This window comes from Cenococcum geophilum (genome assembly GCF_001692895.1).
Source record: "Cenococcum geophilum 1.58 unplaced genomic scaffold K441scaffold_62, whole genome shotgun sequence".
Classification (NCBI taxonomy): domain Eukaryota; kingdom Fungi; phylum Ascomycota; class Dothideomycetes; order Gloniales; family Gloniaceae; genus Cenococcum; species Cenococcum geophilum.
Window position 1 is genome coordinate 989329 of NW_027137620.1, and position 18977 is coordinate 1008305.

The 18977-nt window shown below is 49.7% G+C and overlaps 4 protein-coding genes across 4 annotated transcripts; 3 read left to right on the forward strand and 1 right to left on the reverse strand.

Moving 5' to 3' along the window:
- Window positions 1-73: 73 nt before the first annotated feature.
- On the forward strand, window positions 74-1671 carry K441DRAFT_690338 (Phosphotyrosyl phosphatase activator; the record flags this gene model as incomplete). Its single annotated transcript, XM_067652376.1, has 3 exons — window positions 74-723; window positions 776-1127; window positions 1183-1671. 3 exons carry the CDS (start codon window positions 74-76, stop codon window positions 1669-1671), a joined length of 1491 nt encoding a protein of 496 aa, XP_067498441.1.
- A 648-nt stretch (window positions 1672-2319) lies between these two features.
- On the forward strand, window positions 2320-3332 carry K441DRAFT_681522 (uncharacterized protein; the record flags this gene model as incomplete). Its single annotated transcript, XM_067651484.1, has 3 exons — window positions 2320-2332; window positions 2490-2807; window positions 3175-3332. The coding sequence occupies 3 exons, from the start codon at window positions 2320-2322 to the stop codon at window positions 3330-3332; spliced, it is 489 nt and encodes a 162-aa protein (XP_067498442.1).
- Window positions 3333-6986: 3654 nt separating this feature from the next.
- K441DRAFT_586230 (cysteine proteinase) lies at window positions 6987-10096 on the forward strand (the record flags this gene model as incomplete). Its single annotated transcript, XM_067644622.1, has 5 exons — window positions 6987-7361; window positions 7416-7602; window positions 7654-7921; window positions 7970-8306; window positions 8360-10096. 5 exons carry the CDS (start codon window positions 6987-6989, stop codon window positions 10094-10096), a joined length of 2904 nt encoding a protein of 967 aa, XP_067498443.1.
- A 5196-nt stretch (window positions 10097-15292) lies between these two features.
- K441DRAFT_668431 (TPR-like protein) lies at window positions 15293-18811 on the reverse strand. Its single transcript, XM_067650006.1, has 6 exons — window positions 18704-18811; window positions 17611-18650; window positions 16936-17500; window positions 16552-16884; window positions 15842-16498; window positions 15293-15782 (listed from the first exon to the last, which is right to left on the reverse strand). Exons 1-6 carry the CDS (start codon window positions 18721-18723, stop codon window positions 15548-15550), a joined length of 2850 nt encoding a protein of 949 aa, XP_067498444.1. The 5' UTR covers window positions 18724-18811; the 3' UTR covers window positions 15293-15547.
- Between the last annotated feature and the right edge of the window lie 166 nt (window positions 18812-18977).

Here is an 18977-nt window from a genome sequence, read left to right on the forward strand (position 1 = left end):
CGCTTCTTGGCAAAATTACTGGTAGGGCTCCTTCAGTTCTTTGAAGGTCTATCAGGCGCCACCTGCAGACACCATGGCCGGCACAAGGATACCCCACCAGCCTCTGGACATTTTAGATCGCAAATTAGAGCACAACTTTGCTCTGCCGGTGAAGCGAATACATGATGGAGATGATGTTTCATTCTTCCTTGCGACAAAGGCATATAACGACATTATGACATTTCTCTTTCAACTAAATGCATCTATGTTCCCTCGAAAAGTTGTAAAAGAGGGAGAATCGCGGTCTTATTCTGTCAAGGCTTGGGAGCTTGAAGATTCCGATGTACCATTATCATCAATAGTTCAGAAGCTCCGCCAGCTTCTGGATAGGCTGGGTTCTTTCATCGATGAAGCCCCTCCGGACACAGGACCGCGCAGGTTTGGCAATATCAGCTTCAGGAAATGGTATAATATTGTCAAAGATAGGCTTCCTAGCTTAATGGACGAGTACTTGCCCCTTGAAGTTCTTACGTTAGGTGAACATACCGACCAAGGAGCATTGGCCAAAGATGAACTACAAGCGTATCTACTTGGGAGCTTTGGTAGTTCTCAAAGGCTGGATTATGGAACCGGGCACGAATTGAGTTTTCTGGCATTTTTAGGTTGTTTATGGAAACTTGGGGCGTTTCCAAATGCCGAGCCCGGAGTGGAAGAGAGGGCAATTGTGCTCGGTATTATTGAACCGTAAGTCTTGCGCACTGATGCATGTTCTAAAGCATTTTTAACTTTGTGGCAGCTATTTACAGCTTATTCGGCGCTTAATTTTGACCTACACTCTCGAACCAGCAGGGTCTCATGGTGTATGGGGCTTAGACGACCACTCGTTTCTCCCTTACATATTTGGGTCTGCACAGCTCTCCCCCGCAATCAGCACTCCTGCAGATGTTGCCGCCGAAGGATCTTTGCTTGACGCTCCAAAGCCGCCAGACGTAGCCAAAGCCGCGGTGGTGGAGCGAGAAAGGAAGAAAAACATGTATTTCAGCGCGGTAGGTTTCATTTACGACGTCAAGAGGGGTCCCTTCTGGGAGCATAGCCCCATCCTTTTTGACATCTCTGGAGTAAAGGCTGGTTGGGCGAAGATCAATAAGGTAAGACGAGTATATTGGGCATTATTGAAAAATTCTCCTGACAGCAACTTTTCAGGGAATGTTGAAGATGTACAATGCAGAGGTACTATCCAAATTCCCGGTAGTGCAACACTTCCCCTTCGGATCTCTCTTTTGTTGGGAGAAAGACCCAGCAGCGGTCCCCGTAATTGCGTCGGTTTATACATCTAGCCAGCCATCAATACCAATATCTCCTCCGCAAAGCAGGAGCGTTCCTTTGAGGGATTTAATGCAAGAAGGAACTCGGGCACCTTGGAGTAATGGGCCTGGGAAGATGGCTTCTTTGGGGGGAACAGCGGCACCGTGGGCATCACGCCAACCTACCCGGGGACCTGTCCCTGTTCCAAGTGATCCCAACCAACCTACAAGAGCACCTTGGGCTGCATCTACTGCCGTATCGCAGCCTTCTTCTGGTAGCGCAACAGCTGCGCCGTGGGCGAAGCCGGAAGGATCCGAGAATTATTCCGCACCGCAAACCGCGATGCCACCGGCTGGGGCGCCCTGGGCTGGCCAGGGGCATCCGTAGAATTGATGTAGTGTGGCCTGTACTATGGCCACTTTTAGTTTCAAGTGGATGACAAGTAGTGTAACACGTGCATTGACGCTGAGAATGTTATGCATTGTGGCGGAGTCCTGGATTGATGTATTTGGGAAAGCATTGGGATTTTCCCCCAACGAGTAACAAATAGTTGACAAGGACCCCACGGAGGGAGACCTTTTATTGGGACGTATCACTTTGTTTGATGTAGGTGTAGGCTGGAGCACGAGAGGTTGTAAGCGATGGCTGTGTACATGGGCGGGAACCCAAGGACGTCTCCAGAAAATTCCAACGGTTAACTTATGCAACACGAAGGTGAAACTGGACTTCTACTCCTCGAATGATAGTTGCTGGTTATAAATAGCACCGACGATCTTGGCCGTATGTTTAGCGGAAATCTGGGGGTGACTAGCTCTAGTGGTTCGGCGGTGGGCGTGTCTTTCCTTTTTGGCCGTCATCCCTAGCTCTTGCTCCTAACAGCAATAACTACCTCGCCGCCGCCGCTGCTCTTTAGCATCACGACATCTCTTCTGCTCGTTCATTTTGCAACTGCAACCTGTTCGACGTGCCTGAGCTCCTGTCTGAAGCTATATCTATCTACCATTGAAGCTTAACCAATCTCATCGATCCAACGTCATGCCTGGAGTTCGTAAGTAGCTCCCTACACGAAGCTCTTCCTCGCCCATAGCTTCCTCAGCCTCACTTTCACCCATCAACCTAACACCATCCACAATGCTTCTATGGCCCAGCAAACACTCTATAGCACTCTCTACCATGCACCTGCACTACCAAAATCGGTAATCCAGCTAACCAGCGTCGCGCAGCACCCGACGCGCTCGCCCAGGTCAAGAAGGCCTTCAAAGGCATGTTCAAGCGCAGGAAGAACAAGCAGCAGCAACAACAACAACAGCAACAACCCGCCGCCACCGCCACAACCACCGAGGCGCCCGAGGCCACCCCGATTGAAGCCAACCCGCCGGCTCCGGCCCCTGGGCAAGCACCAGCACCAGCGCCCACGACCACCACCGAGACACCTACAGAGGCCCAGCCGGCCGCACCGGCCCAGGGCGAGCCTAAGCTTGAGGAGGCAGCGGCGCTGACGGAGGTCAAGCAGGCGATAGAGCGTGAGTTGGATTCCCTTTGCGACGTGGACGTGGCGGGCGGGCGGGCGGGCGCTTCGACGGGGAAGGGTGATGGCTGACGCCAGGCACGAGGCTGACAACGAGGGCTCCGAGGCACACTGGAGGCGGCAGGCACGCGTCCGGCAAGGGAGCAGGCGGTCCACCGAGACAAAACATCTCGGAACCGCACTCCCTCCCGAGCTCAGATCTGCCTGGCGTTCCAACCTCTGCTCTCGCCCTGCCTCGCCGCCAGCCGCCAGCCGCCAGCCCTACCCAGTGCATCCGCTCTCTTGCCTCTCCACCCTCCCCATCGTCCCTCCCATCCCTTTTCCCACCCGCTCCCACCTCGCTAACCAACCCCCCTTGGCAGCCGAGCCCACCACAGCCGCCAAGCCCGCCGAGTCCGAGGAGATCGGGGCCAAGACGACGGACCCGGCTCCTGCCGCCCCGACCTCCGCCGCGGCTCCCGGCATGTCGGCCACCTCGGGCCCGCTGGACGATCCTGCGTTCGAGCCGAAGGAGAAGTAGAGGGGGGGAAGAGGAGAGGGAAGGGGGCGGTGTTGTTGGTTGATTGGGGAGCGGGGATGGGTGTTGTGGGGTTTAGCTGTGGAGGCGCGATGCGGAAGGGGGTTGAATTGCGTGCTGCAGCGGCTGCGTGGGTGCTGAGAGAGCTCATTTTGGGATTGGGGGGGGTTGGGGATGGATGGAGGTAGATGGGCGGGTGGATAGTAATGGGTAGGGGGTGGTGGTAGGGGGCGGTGGTTTTCCTTGTTCATTTTTTCTATACCCCATGGCTGTAGCTAGTGTGCTTTCTCGGGTTTGCTTCGACAAAAACTTAGGTCGAAGTTGTGAGTGCCTGTGCATGCGGATGGCTTTGGTTGTGGTGTGGGTGCGGTGACTAAGCGCGTGAGATGGATGGAGACGACGTAGGTTTTGCGTGGTTAAGTCGACCATGCTGGATTTTGCAGTGTGTTCAGGGCACTGGCACGTGGCTTCAATGGTCGATTTCTTGATCTCCATATGCCCAACAACAGCAGACCCTTACCTGGCCTCTCCCCTAAACAACAGCACATCTTTTTCACACGGCATCGAGCTGACAAGTTCACACCGCCAGAACTATGCAGCTCAGGAGCAGGGCAGTAACACTAGGGGACACGTTGACAGACCGGTCCCAAAGCCTCGACCTAAGTCGCACATCAACTACAATCACAACACGTGCCAACACAGCTAACATGGCCGCAAAAGTTCCCGCACACAAAGATTTTCCGCGCCCTCGTGGTCGTCCGCGCGAGAACCGAACCGATTCTAAGATTGGATCTCCGAAAGTTTAAGACTAGGCCAGCAACACCATTCTCCATCCCGAAAATTCCATTGTGAGTCTGCTTACGGATACCGAACCAATTGGGATGAACATGGAGCTTCCTCTGTTGCCACTAGAGCCCCTTGACCGACTAAGTCGTCTTTAGAGCCTTCTTCAGGGTCTCCGGGGCCGTCTGCGAATCATTGCGAAAGTCTTGGCCGGTGCTGTGGTGCTGGTGCTCCTGTTTGAGCTCCTGTCCTTTGGAGGGCTATTTGGTCCTAGATCACTTGTGACTGCGCTCGCTAGCAAAGGGTTAGGAGGAGCTGTTAGGGCGTTTATAGATGGTTTTCAGAGAGGATACGAGTACTGGGGTGAAGAAGCCATCATCGCAAGACGGGAGACGGATGCCTGGGCGAAACTGTTCTAGGCATTTGCGGTGGACGTTCTTAGGGTCATCGGCAGAGGAATTCCGGATGAGATCGTCGTTCTGCCCGAGCTCAGACTCTGAATACGATGGCAATACGGAGGACCTTGAGAAGGCATCTGGTTTGGGGGCGGAAATGGAGCTATTGATATATCTCGACGTCGAAATGAATGATAGGGAATCGGGGGAACTTCGGGGGAACTTCGGATAAAAACCTTATACATTCAACTATCAAATATTAGGATCGGTGAGGTATCTATGCAGTGAGACGATGGTCAATCAGCAAGCCTTCCAGTGGATCGTGTGGAGCACTTTACTCACCCCTCATAGCATGATATTGTATGCTATGATCCTTGATGGATTTTGAATTGCTTTCGGTGACCGGAACGCTCAAGATTCAGAAAGCAGCTAATTTGGGGATAATTTAAGGTGTATTGACTGGCTTTCTAAAGTGCCGTGGCTTAAAGTACTCAGCAAATCAGTTACTTCTCAAAGACATCCAGTTCCTATATGGTCTGCAGTTCATCTTAATATTCTGGGAAGCGAACTTAAAAATATCCCTTTCCACGCTGGTTTGCGTCCACGCATATCGACAAGGGATTGGCCAATCATAGGCTCTCGTTCGCCTAAGAGCTTGGCGTTGATACTCATGTTCATAGGCTTGGCGCCAAGCTGTGGACGCCAGCGTGTGAAGGGATACAGTCGTAACTAAATCAAGGAGTGCCTAGAAATTCAATGTAGATGCTTATAGGGAGGGTTCAGGGTCCAGCTTGCAGAAACAAATTGTTCAGCCAGCCACGTAATACGGTATTCATGATCGGTGGAACAGAAGAAAGATGACTTGACTGGTTAATCTGGCCCTGCGCAACGAGCGACTAGCATGCGAAGCTAGTAGCAGGGGCTGAAGAGCGGTAAAAGAAGACGTAACAAACGTGTTAGGCCCATCGGACGCACGCAAAGAGTATATTGAGGTGTGATATAGATGAGAGGTTGGGTTTTCCAGCTTCCTTGGCACCATATCTGAGGTGAGCATGATCGAGGGAGCACGGTAAGGGCGAAGATACTTCTCCGCCGTCAGCCTTACTGGATGCAGATGCATATGCAGGGACAGCCGATACTGAGGCACTATTCGCCCACCAGATACCACGAGAGTGGCACAACTAAGACATGATTTTCGCTGGGTCGATATCAGAGATGCATACACTCCAACCAGCTTCCTTTCGTCCTATACTGATTCCTAATTGATTTTTGGTCGTTGACTTCACAGGCAAATCCCCAACCCTGCTTTGCAATCCGCCGCCACGCCCTGACTCGAAAGAAGGCAAATCATACCATCTGACGCCCTCAACTACGGCCGCTTCTTCGAGCTGCAGAGCGGTATCTGCCTGAGGGGGATCGGTGCACCTGATAACCGACAAACGCACCTCGTAGCATGCAGAGGCGGTTCTGAAGCAGACTCACAGGTTTGGAGACTCTTCCAGACCACGTCGATAAAGGGTAAAGGGTTGTCAACCTTGCCTTTTTCCTTGCGAGGATTGTCAATAAAGCCGGTGAGAGCACCAAGCCGTGGAGCCGTCGGAGGTCGAGTCCTCAAGCCCTCAAGCCAGCTCATCCACCGTCCCAAAAGGTAATGATGCCGTCGCTGGCGTCACAGGCATCGATGTCACTTCGCAGGGTCACTTGCGTGGTTGAGGGCAGAGACTAGAGTCATCCTAGAGATGAAGTGTACGTTTCTTTGCGTCGTTTCTTACATCGTTTCATGCGTCGTTTCTTGCATCGCGGCGGTGAGGGCGGTCAAGATGGCCAGGCGGCTGGGCTTAGCGTGGCTTGGTGGGGCTTGGTGCTGCATGGGCTCTTTACCAACGGGCCTCTGGCTGATGCATCCGACGCCATCCATTCTGGCCTCGAGCAGGCCGTCGCCATGCATGAACAACGCCAATGGAGCTACAGTCGCTCCCGTACATGCCATGCGTGTGGTTCGCTGCCTTAAGTGCCACGACAGGCATCCGTCCGCCTTCTGGCGCAAACGGGGAAGGGCGTCCTGTGCTCGATGCATTCTCGCTCCCTCCGTGCTGCATTCTCCGTGGTTAGCCCTCTTTTGCACCGAATGCGAACCCACCCGCCTTACGCTTTCAAAGCGGCTGCGCCGATTAATGCTGCCTTTACCGCCCCCACCCGTTACTCGAAATGCTGTAGCCATATTTTTGTTGCGAGCTTGTCAGCCGCACCCTTCGTTCTCTTCTCATCGACCATTTATAATCCTTCATGATTCCCTAGATGGCAGCGGCTCAGACTCTATACGATCCCGTACTTCGGTCCGCCAGTAACTATCTCGCTGCGATCCCGTCAACCCGCAATGGCCTCGCAGATATCGAATCTTGACGTCGTCAACACCACCAGACCACACTCGAGAGCACACTCCATTGTGAACGAGGGTCCACCACTACCCAGACCCAAAATGAAGAAACAACCGCCCCAGAAGAGCATTGACGAGTTCTGGGACAAGTTTACCACCAAGCATCCTGGCAAGATCTTCACCATCCTCCCGGATAACCTGTACGCCAAACGAGCCGCCGCACATGCCCCAAAGGGTGCCATACCCGGACAGAATGCTGTCGCTTCATACCAGGAAGCTGCCGACGCTTGCAGGGCAAAGGTGGCCAAGATTGTGAAGGAGTGTCGCAGGATCAACCAGAAATACAGGGATCCCCACTTCGACATCGAGTTGGATTTCAAGCGATCGCAGCTAGACCCAGATATACCGCAAGATTGTTTAACAGCATTGAACGAGGGCAAGACAGAGTTCCAGCCCATGTCAGTGAAGAGAATTGAGGTGAAATCCGCGGGATATCCGAGTGCGCCGTTACACCTCGCTAACAAGCCGCAGGACATTTTCGAGAAACCCCAATTTTTTATTGAAGGCGCCACCGCGAACGACGTCCGACAAGGAAACGATGGCGATTGCTGGTTCATGTCAGCATTATGTACACTTAGCAACAAGGAAGGTTTGATTCAGAGAGTTTGCGTCGAAAAAGACGAGCAAGTGGGTGTATATGGCTTCGTGTTCCACAGAGGTTAGTACATGGAACCTTTAGGACCTGGGAACTAGATCTGACAATTCCCAGATGGAGAATGGATTTCAGAAGTCATTGACGACAAGCTATACCTTATCAAAGAAGATTTTGATGACGCCACTCTCGGACGACACCAATGGCTGGAGTTACAAAATCGAAAAAGTCCGGAGGAGGAATACCGCACAGTCATGCAAACGGGTTCAAGGGCACTTTATTTTGCTCAATGCAGCGATCCGAACGAAACATGGCTGCCACTGCTCGAAAAGGCCTACGCGAAAGCGCACGGTGACTATTCTGCCATCGATGGCGGCTTTGTCGGGTAAGCTCCTCACTGTTTGTGTCGTAGGCTATGACTAACAAGTCATAGTGAGGGAATTGAGGACCTCACTGGAGGCGTTACTACGGAAGTGTTTGCCACAGATATCCTCGACAAGGACAAGTTTTGGAATGAGGGGCTCATGAACGTGAACAAGACATTTCTCTTCGGCTGCGGGCAGATGGGTGGTATCTACGGTCAACGCAAAGGCATCCAAGAGAAGCACGCATATTCCATCATGGAAGCCAGGGATATTGACGGCCAGCGGCTACTAAAGCTCAGGAACCCCTGGGGTAAAACAGAATGGAACGGACCGTGGAGCGACGGCTCTGAGGAATGGACCCCGGAATGGATGCAAAAGTTGAACCACAAATTCGGCGACGATGGAGTGAGTTTCCATTTGATGCTCCTCTTAGACAGGCGCTAACGGACTTGTTTTAGGTATTCTGGATTTCATATAAAGATCTTCTCAGAAACTATCAACATTTTGACAGGACAAGGCTCTTTGGCCCGGAATGGACCGTTTCTCAGCAATGGACTAGCGTCAATGTGCCTTGGTCTGTTGACTATCTAGACACCAAGTTCAAGATAACTCTTTCGAAGCCAAGTGCTGTCGTCATCGTCCTTTCGCAGCTCGATGACCGCTACTACCAGGGCCTTGAGGGTGAGTATGAATTTCATCTCCAATTCCGCCTCCACAAGGACGACGAAGACGAATACATCGTCCGAAGCAACGGCACTTACTACATGAAGCGGTCCGTTAGCTGCGAATTGGATCTCGAAGCCGGCAACTATACTGTTCTATTCAAGATAAAGGCTACCAGGTACGCGAATCCAACACCACAGCAAGTCATAAGGGAGACTTGTGTCAAACGTAGAGAGAAGTTACTCTCGATTGGCCTCAGCTATGACCTCGCACATGCAAAGGGACAGTTCAGACAGCAAGAGAGGGAGAAGCAGCGATGGGAGAAAGAAGAGAAGAAAGAGAGGAAAAAAGCGGAAATGAAGAAAGCCCACGAAACCCGCCAGAAGCTTCATAAGAAGGCCAAGCTACGGCAGGAGAAAAAGGAGCTAAAGCATGCGGAGAAGAAGCCGAAGAAAGACGGAGCGAATGCCCAGATGACGTCAGCAGAGCAGCTGGTAAAGAAGCTTCAGGACGTTAATGGACTTGGTATAAGCGTTGATGACGATACCCACTCGGACCGACTGTCAAGAGAAGAAGGACCAAGGCCTATTCACCCGGCCGTAGCCCAACATCAAAAGCCTGTCAGCACAAGTACTATTCCCATCGACCGGCCTAACGAACGCTCGCCAAGCCCAGGTGGATTTGCAGGCAGGAGTGGATATAACCAAGGCCGAAGCGGATACAACCAAGGCCGCGGCGGATACAATCAAAACCAGGGACCGGAAGGCGGTTTCAAGGGGCGCGATGGCTACAATGGCCGAGATGGCTACAACGGCCGCGACGGGTATAATGGGCGGGATGGCTACAATGGACGCGACGGCTACAATGGACGGGACGGTTATAACGGCCGTGATGGCTACAATGACACCGACTCTCCTGATCCCAACCCCGGCGAGGAAAGCGGTAGGCCAGGCACCCCATCCCAAGTCCAGCGCCCCATCTCCCCCAACCCTGGACGTCGCCCTGCTTCCCGCAACGCTTCTCCCGCTCCCTCGCGCCGTGCCACTCTTTCCCCCATCCCAGGCATCCGGCCCGGCATCCACGTGACCGGCGGCGAAAGTGACGTGTTACACATTTTAGGCCGCAGCGGCCTGTCCGTTAGCGACGTGAGCGACGATAGCAGCTGGGACAGCGAGCTCGACGGCCCGGACTCCTCCGACGATGCCGATGCCGACGACGACGCAACCCGCATCTACCGCTTCTACCCCGAGGCTGTCGACAGGAAAGATGAGGAAGACGAAGAGGACGAGTTCGAACGCGATCCATGGAACGCCGTGTGCGTGGTCGGTTTGCGGGTGTTTTCGAAAGACACGGATGTCAGCATTGAGGTTGTCAAGCCGGTTGAAGGGAAGGGGAAGGAGAGAACCCTGGATGTGGATGACTCAGCTGCTGATGCAACCAAGGCACATGAGCAGAAGAATGCTTCTGACGAGGCAGCGCTGGCTGTGGTGGGGAGTGCACCAGCGAATGAGGAGGTGTCGAGGCAAGGGTAAAAAATTATCAACACCAGCATCACTAGTTAGCTATTAGCGGTTGGATGAAAGGAAAGATTGGGTAATTTGCTAATTGCTATTTCGGGGAGGAGTTTTCTGTTCGATCTTTAAGTGTTGGGTTTGGAGGTGTTAGGATTGGAGCAAAGGGGTAAAAAATTAATGGCGGCGGGCTGTTCGGTTTTTCCTTTCCTTAACGTATACATGTCGATGATGGCCTGCTAGGACTTCTGCTTTTGCTGGGCTTTGAGCGATCCCCCTCAATTTGCACATATATCCCGGGGACTTGCTTTTGCTTCTCTTTTGCTGAGATCTTGGGGAGTAATACTGTACGAAGTAGTTGGTAATGGTATTAGATAATTTGATGTCTTTATTGTGAGTAATCCAAGTAGGCAGTGACTTATCGACAACTACTCCGGGCGCTTCTACAGGAGACACTATCGAACAGGACGATCAAGAATGAGAACTCTGTCGATTGAAGCTGGCTCCAGAGGCTCTCTATATACATAAGGTATGCCCAGGCAACAGAAACAGGTGGTAAGCAGCAAGGCGGTAAGACGACGGTAAGACGGTGGTAAGGAAATCCGATTCAGGTCAACAGACACTTATGTGGGCTTTCATCCGGAAGCCTTCCATAAAGGCCTGAAGTATACCTTCAATTCTTTCGGATAACTATTTGAATTTCCCACGCATCCTATGCTAAAGTCCTTTGAATCCATAAGAACCCAAAGACTGACAGTATTCTGCCTCAACTCTTTGCAGGAAGCTTGGACCACTTCAGCCTTCAGCTGTAACTCACATCATCATCCGTTGTCATAATTTTAGTTCTACTCTTAAGTCAATACCATGAAGCAACAAAGTCTTCATGAATACTTCAGTTTAGACGAACTCTCCTCCTGGACTTTCCTTCCTCAACCTGCCGTACCACGTGAGACCGTATCTACGACCTTGCAGGTCTTCTCCGCAGCTGCCCCATCAATCTCAATCTCGAAGGCGGAAGCAGAGAAAACTATCTGCAGCTTTATTTCCCTGATAGGTTATTGAATCAGCCAGCAAGACGCTTATCCGTGCTTCTACTGGAAACACATACACAATGAGGACACTGTCTATGTCCAACAAGCTTACTACTGTTGGGTATTCCTCTTAGCCTACCACTTCAGTTATTATACGTCTCCCGTGCTATCTCCGACAAGGTTTTAGCTATATTTTACTCGAAGAACAAACCCATGATTCGTAGGAGTCTGTACAATGGCCTCCTGGCGTTGGAGAAGTTGAATCCGAAAGCTATTGCTCATCTAACTTTCCTTTCGATCTAGCTTGATGATATGCCACATAGCCCACGTGAGAGTTGGCATCCTTGCGGTCAGAGAGTCGTCTTTTGTGCCCGTCCGCTTAATCGATATGATGGATCGATCATCGAAGAATGGAGGTCCGCCGCCAGACATCTTGCACTCAACATGCAACCTTCTGGGTTGACCCTGACTTTTGTATGCAACGCAAATGATGTTGAGACCGCAAATGATGTCAAGACAGCAAACGATCTTGTCGAACCGCTTATGAGGGTGCCTCCGCTCAAAGAGTGCGCCATCAGGCTTGCGGATGATCCAACAAAGGCAGACCTCCAACAATTAGCCCCCCACCTTAACTTAGAGACGACTAAATTATTTCCGGGGTCTTCCTTTAGATTTACGGATCTGCCGGATAAATTACAGTTGCAGGTTCTGGAGTCTTCTTACCTTAATCTTCCTAATCCTGTGTACTACCTCCCGCAACACGATCCCAAGTTCAGGTATACCTGGTGCTCCGCCAAGGCTGGCTGTGGCGCTTGCTTAGACAGTCATGAAGCGTGCTGTTGTTCCACATTCCATGCTGCGTCTTCTGCTCTATGTACCTGCTGGACGCCCACGCATCTTTTGCCGTTAGTAAAAAATAAGGAAGGAAGCCCGACGCACCTATTTCAGCCAGAATTCCTTCTACATACGACCAGAGGAACTGGTCTTACTTGGAGGCCAGTCTTGTTCTGCCCTACAAACAGTCAGATGTAGATATGTGGGGAGATTATCAGCAGTGATGTCACTGGTTAGGTTACTTTATTGGATCGGTTCGGTTATACCAAAATTTAAAGCCTAACCGGTTAGACGATTTTATTGGCTTAATCTGGATCGGTTCTGAAGCTTTAGCGATAACCAGGTAACCAGGAACCAGTAAGGCCTTAGTGGTAAGGATTTGGGTAAGGGCGAACGTCACCTAAGGGAGCCAAGCCTCGTCTATTGGCTTAAAATTGCCGTGTAGCAACGCCCGAGTTAATCCGTTNGAGGCTTTNTAGATNANCAGATCGATTNNATNTAGTTAATTTNATNGAGTTNATGAAGTTAAGGTGGTTANTCCNAACCGCNTTATCCCNATCGCGTCGCCTATATCACGTCGCCCATAACGCGTCGCCTTTATTATTACTACCCTTATTACTGCCCTCATCGCGTTACCCTTATTACTGCCCATATACTGCCCTTATTGTTTTATAATTAACGACTAATTGTCGTTTAACACCGTGCCAAGACTCGCGATAGTAAGTACGATGTTCTAATTTGCTCATTAATCGCTAATATCACTGCTGACGTCCTGCAAGCTTTATAGAATCTCTATATACTATTTCATTACTTTATACAACTCCTCCGTACCTTCCTTAAGCACCTTTACCGCTTTATACACTATATTACTCCAAAATCTATATATTTTATCCGGTTGATCTGGTTTAACCGGTTACATAACCGGTTAGTAGCCTAAATCCGAATTTTGGATCGGTTTTGGCCTCATTTTTGTAACCTAACCTAACCGCTGACATCACTGATTATCAGCAGATTCTGCAGCCCCTGGACAAGTTGAAGGGCCTCAAAGATCTCCCCACTCACCTGAGCATTGGCCTTGAATTACCTTACGCGAAGCGTATAAGGGAGGAACTAGAGGAACAGCTAGAAAGGAGAGTGATGGGAGAAAGCTATTCCAGCAAGGCGAGGGGTAAGATCCGTCACTCAAAAACGGATTAATGGTCCAGTGGTAAAACCGTGAAGTCGAAGCGCCAGGTATTCTTACCGTACCTCGTACCAGAAAGGCATTACGATTGTGGTATCTTGTTGTTCCTTTAGGGACAATGCATTTTCTACCATTGGTACATCTCAGCAAAAATCGACTACGGCTCTGATCCAAAGGTAGAAATTGAGTTTGTTCAATATGTTTGTAAGACTGCGTGCTCAGTTACTATTTCCTTCCAGCAATTCCTAACGTGAATATAGAGCTAAACTGAAATTAAGACAAGCAAGGCTGCGAAGAAACGCTAGGCATTAATTAGGAAAGTCCTTGCGGAACCTCTAGCATGGCCTATGTCTTGCATGTACACCGTCTCTTTGCATATTGATCTTACCGATCAAACGGTGCAGGTTCCCACCTATTGATGAGCGCCGTCACTTCGGCGCATTTCTACCTTCTTAAGGTATAGTCCTAGAGAGATAAGGTAGAAATTCGCACCGTTTAACTAACGCGATCTAACACCCACTTACAACGAGATGCAAAGAGACGGTGTAAGAGTCATTGTCTAACGCCTAGCCTGAAAACATTTTGACGTACCCCCCTCAGCGCCTTCGTTTCGCCAGCTACCAGGCCCCGGACGCGAAGCCAGGCTTTGCGCCCTACAATACCACGGCTGGCATCACGACGACCGACTTGGCGGGCTAATTCGAGCGCTAGCGTCTCGCCTAGAACCTCCCAAAAAGTAATAGCAGGGTAAACTAGTCTGTCCACGCGAAGTCTGTAAACGGTCGCAGCGTCATTGGGACACGTTAATTGCGGCTTTATTGGAATCTTCGGCAATGGCGGCATCGTGATATTAACAATATTGTAGGGTGTCAGCCGGAACTTGAGGCTATATATTGTCCTAATTGGCGCTGCCAATAGGGCCGGTTCTTTTGGTGCCCAGTTGGGGTCGACACAGGGCGACTGGCGGAGACTCGCAAATGCAGTATCTAAGGTGGTTTCTGTCCTTGTACGCACTCACTCCATAATTAAAGCAAAACAGAGACGCGCTTGACAGTGCTGCGGAGAGAAGCTAAGAGACGGATACAGAAAGCTTTACAGAAGACCAGTGATGGCAATAACTATATAACCATAATCAGCCCCATGATTCCGATTATTATATAATCAAAGAAAGTGATTCTGATTTGATTATATAGTTATATTGATTACGTCTTTCAGGCACGGGCCTCCACGTGATGTTATCTACACGTGAGTTATCACGTGTAGATAATATACTTGCCCCAGAGTTTACCCGGAGCTCCCCCCTAGAGCTGTAACTCTCCCTCTTTTTATTCCCGCTATTTCCGCAGTTGATTATATAGTTATATCTACGTAACATAACTAGTAGGTGCGATTATGATTAGGTTGGTTATGTTCCTACATAATACAACATAATCGTAACTAACTGATTATTGCCATCACTGCAGAAGACAAGCTACTTGTTATCTTGAGCAATGCGAGATTTATAACTATGGCCGCGCCGTTAAGCCTTGTTAAAGTATGCCTTGTAGAGAAGCCTCAGGTGCAGAATCCGTGGCTCTTACGCCGTGCGAATGGTCGGATGGGTTAGTTTTGTGATTCGAGTCATTTCAATTGGCATGGCTGGCCTCGTCACTGTCTTTCTCATGATTGTTCCGGCTGTGTTGACTCACACTCAGAGTTGGCTGCGACAATATTATTGGATTTAGACTAATTATGTGCCAAACGTTCAAAACTTAAACTGAAAAGACGACTGGAAGTATATGTTTCTCTTTATCTGAAGGGCTTTGAAGAGGAAAGCATGCTGTAATGGAATTTGATGCGGCTATAGACGTTGAAGCTCTATTCAGACATTGTAATCGTGTCCATGAATGACTAGTTGGGGTTGTGCAGTTTACCAATTATGGTGGCTTCCAAGGATGGAAATGCAAGCCGCTCATTTCTTGTAAGATTACGAGGCCCAGTTACGTCGCTCGGCGTAATCATTTTCAATGGCATTCTCATTCTTGAGCATCTGAGTTATGATGCTGGTACAACCGAATATACGGAAGGCGAGTTTCCGAAATATTATCTGGTGCAATAATGTGGAAACACGGACGCAACCTTAGTGATTAGATGGGAGCATTAATAGTTTCACGAATCTCTCGTAAACCGTGGTATTTTAAACGAATATTCTTCAGCTGGAGTGTTTGGGGCCAACCTAATTACCATGTATGAAGTTGATGAACTACTTTTTTTCTTCTTCATATCAGGGTTTTTTGGTATTGCATCTAACAGTATCAGAAGTCATTCATGATCTAACTAGGCACGGCCTGCTTCTTAAAAGCCTCGATCTGTTCTTCCCCGTCTTAGCTCCGTCCGCACAACAATTGGAACTCGAAATGAGTTAGTAGTCTTAATAATAGATTTTTACCACAACATCCAAAGACACAATTTCATAAACTCTTTTTCTTCAAATGGTGCATCCTTAGCTTCTGGTCGTAACTTTCCCCTCAGCTCTATAGCTTGTGCTTTGCAGCTTTCGCTCTCTGCTGCCATCCCTTTCTCGGAATAAAGAATAGCGAGCCTGTACTTGGCTCGTGCGAGCTGTCCCTCTCCCTCATTCAATGTTTCGGAAATTGCAACCAGTTGCGTGAGGAGTTCACTATTTGAAGTAAGCCACCTATGTTTGCAGAGCATCGATAGGAGTTCTGATTGACTTACATAGCGGAAGCAAAGTTTCCCTGCCGGTATAGTAGGCCTGCCACATCGTACAAGGAATCACACGTCTTTAAGCGATTGCCGAGTAAGTTCTGGCGGAATGTGAGCGCCTTGGAGGCTAGGCGCATAGCATCATCAAGACAACCTTGGCTGAGGCGGATACGGGATAGCAAGACCATATCACCAGAAAATCGAGGGTTTCCGGTCTGCAGAAACGTCTCATCCGTAAAGTTCTTGAGCGAGGGGCATCGTTTTAGCATCTCTTCCGCTTCTTCTGGCTTTCCCATTCGCAGAAGTAGACTGGACATGTTGCTGTAAGAATTCCCGATGCGATCGCTCTGCGTACGGAGACGGATATCGATCGCTCTTTGATGGGTGGCATAAGCTTTGTCTAGCTCTTCCATCTCCGTGTAGGCTAATGCTATGTTATTGAGGCTGGAGGCGATAAGTGGGTCGTCAGGGCTCAGCCTTCCTTGACGGACACTGAGCGCGCTGTCGAATGGTATCAAAGCCTTAGCCGGATTATTCATGTCCAGGTCGATCAGGCCAGAGAGATCAGTCGCACTGGCAAATGCGAGAGTTGCTTTGTCTTCAAACGCTTCAAGAGCTACATCCACGAGATTTCTTGCCACGTCGTACCATTCCCGTTCATAGAGATACCTGTTGTTGTCAGCGATTTGGATGAGGCAATACTCCGTGCGGTTCCCATTTACCAGCTGCATCGTAGGAGAAGCTCTCCATAAAGCTGCACATTCTGGGATCGGATTCTGTGTCGCTTTGCTTGTTTGACCAGGTGATCGACGTGAGGAAGGCATTTCTCGCATTTCTTCCAAAATTGGAACTGGTGTCCGATGTCTTCACTCCAAGTATCTGGAAACCCCCAGCTTAGGATACGAACGACAACGTCGAAATACTTGCTTTGATCATCTTTGTTGAGCCTACGTATGAGGGCTGCTTGGATAAGTCGGTGGATTGATAGGATGGCATCTTCAATGCTTTTGTCTATCAAAGCGGCCTGGAGAAGAACCTCTTCCGCATCACCAAGACTAGTTGTATTAGCTCTCTGGGGAAATTTGTCTAGGAAGAACATAGCTTACTCCATTTCATCATGCATAAACTCGAATTCCTCGTCGTCTAGGAGCTTCGATCCTTCGGTCAGAACTAGTTCGTGGATAGAGTCTGGCTCAAAGAATACTAATAGGTTAAGCAGCCTGCAAGGATTACCAGAGAGCTTGCTTAATGACATTTCCCATACAGTGCTTAGCGTGTGGTCATATTCGCCGAGGCCTGTCTTCCTGGAGTCAATCTTGGCCGAATTGCGCTCATAGAGCGGAAGAAAATCTTGTAAAGGAAGTTTTCGCTGAGATATAAACCCGCCTATTTGATTGAGAGCAAGAGGGAGGCCCCCTAGAGCACGCGTGATTCCCTTCGCTTTCTCCTGGTTTGATGGCAGTTTACTGTCCAGCCCGACCATGTGGAGTAGTACGTCAGATCCAGTATCATCATCAAAAGGCTGCACATGAAATCCAGCGGGAGCTAGAGTATGAGAAGCATTAAAATCACGTGTTGTGATTAGGACTGATCCATGAGCATTTACGGGCCATGCAGCACGAAGGATTTCGAGATTGTCGGCGTTGTCGAAGATCAGCAGCCAGGAGGAACCTTAAAATGTTAATGTTCGAACATCTTAAACAATCCCCAATCCTAGCGAAGAATGGTTTCATGGACAAGACATGAATTAAACAGTATTAGTAACCAATATTGTAACTTACGAGTTTCTGTAAACCAACTCTTGACCTTCAGAATTGCGGCAACAGCATCCTGGATTTCTTCGTCACTCTTGACAAGTCCTAGATTGCGCGCAATATCTCGAAAACTTTGCCCCATGCTGATAGTGTTGTCGGCGGCAACCCATAAGATTACATCGTACTGGTCACGATTTCGATTGGCATACTGTAATGCAATCTGAGTTTTTCCGACGCCGCCCATGCCATAGAGAGCAAACGCTTTTAGGGATCCAAAGCTCTCTTCACGGTCCAGAGCTTCTTTGATGGCTTGTAAGGCCTTCTCACGACCCCAGAATCTCGGGTTAAGTTCAAACGGAATATGATGGCATTTGATCGCCTCATCATCCTGAATCTTACTTTTCTTGAGCGCCTCCATGACATCCAAGACTTCTTTATATTTGACCTCATCGATCCTCATCCGGGCAAGGTCGGCTTCGCCCTCGACTGTGGAGGACATTCGTTTAATACGACGAACCGTCTGGCCAAAATCTTTGCGGAATTCTTCCCAGGCCCCTCGGCGTAATAGGACATGAGGATGAGCGCGGAAGAAGTGTATAGCACGAGCATAAAAGCATATCACTTCTGTGTACACGTCGAGGAGAGCGGCTTCAAGAGCTCTGTTCATTGGAAGGGTATTCTCATATGTTTTGAACCTTGGTAGCGTAAGGCTGAGCTCTTCGAGCATATCTAGGACATCTTGGAGTGTGTCTCCAGCGGAGGATGCAAGAGTCAGCATAAGCCGAATGCTGCCCCAGACTAGTGCTGTGAGCTTGGCATCTGCTCCGAAATAGAGAGCAATAATGGCCGAGAAATCGTCCACGAATTTTAACTTTGGACCAAGTCGATTCATCGAATTCAGAGCCGTCCTTTCCTGAGGGAGAAGAGACTCGATGGTTTTGGCGTGATTGAGCAGGTCCTCAAGAGACTCTACCTCAATGATATCCTGGTAGTCGTCATTCTCTTCAAGCTCCTCTCGATAGCGCTCTAGGGCTTTGTGCCATAGTGGGCTAGCTGCCCTTCTCCCCCTATTATCCATTAGCAAATAGAGAATTTCTCTTTGACAATTTGATCAACGCACTTAGGATCGCCTTTCGTCATTTCGGTGAAGTAGATAGGTAAAGAGTCTCGCGGGCAAGGTTTGCCCCCGCATTATAACCTACCTTTTGCGGCGCAGCCGATGCGGCACGGTTCTAGGATAAATTTAGAACGCGCAAACCGAAGAGATGGGGGCCTTCAGGTAGACGAACGGTGTCCCTCCCTGTGTGATGTCGCAATGTGCTTCGAATCGCTGGGGTCGACATTTCTGTAACACGCTTCAGTGCTTTGAATCGACTACTTAGCTGGGGGCGGCA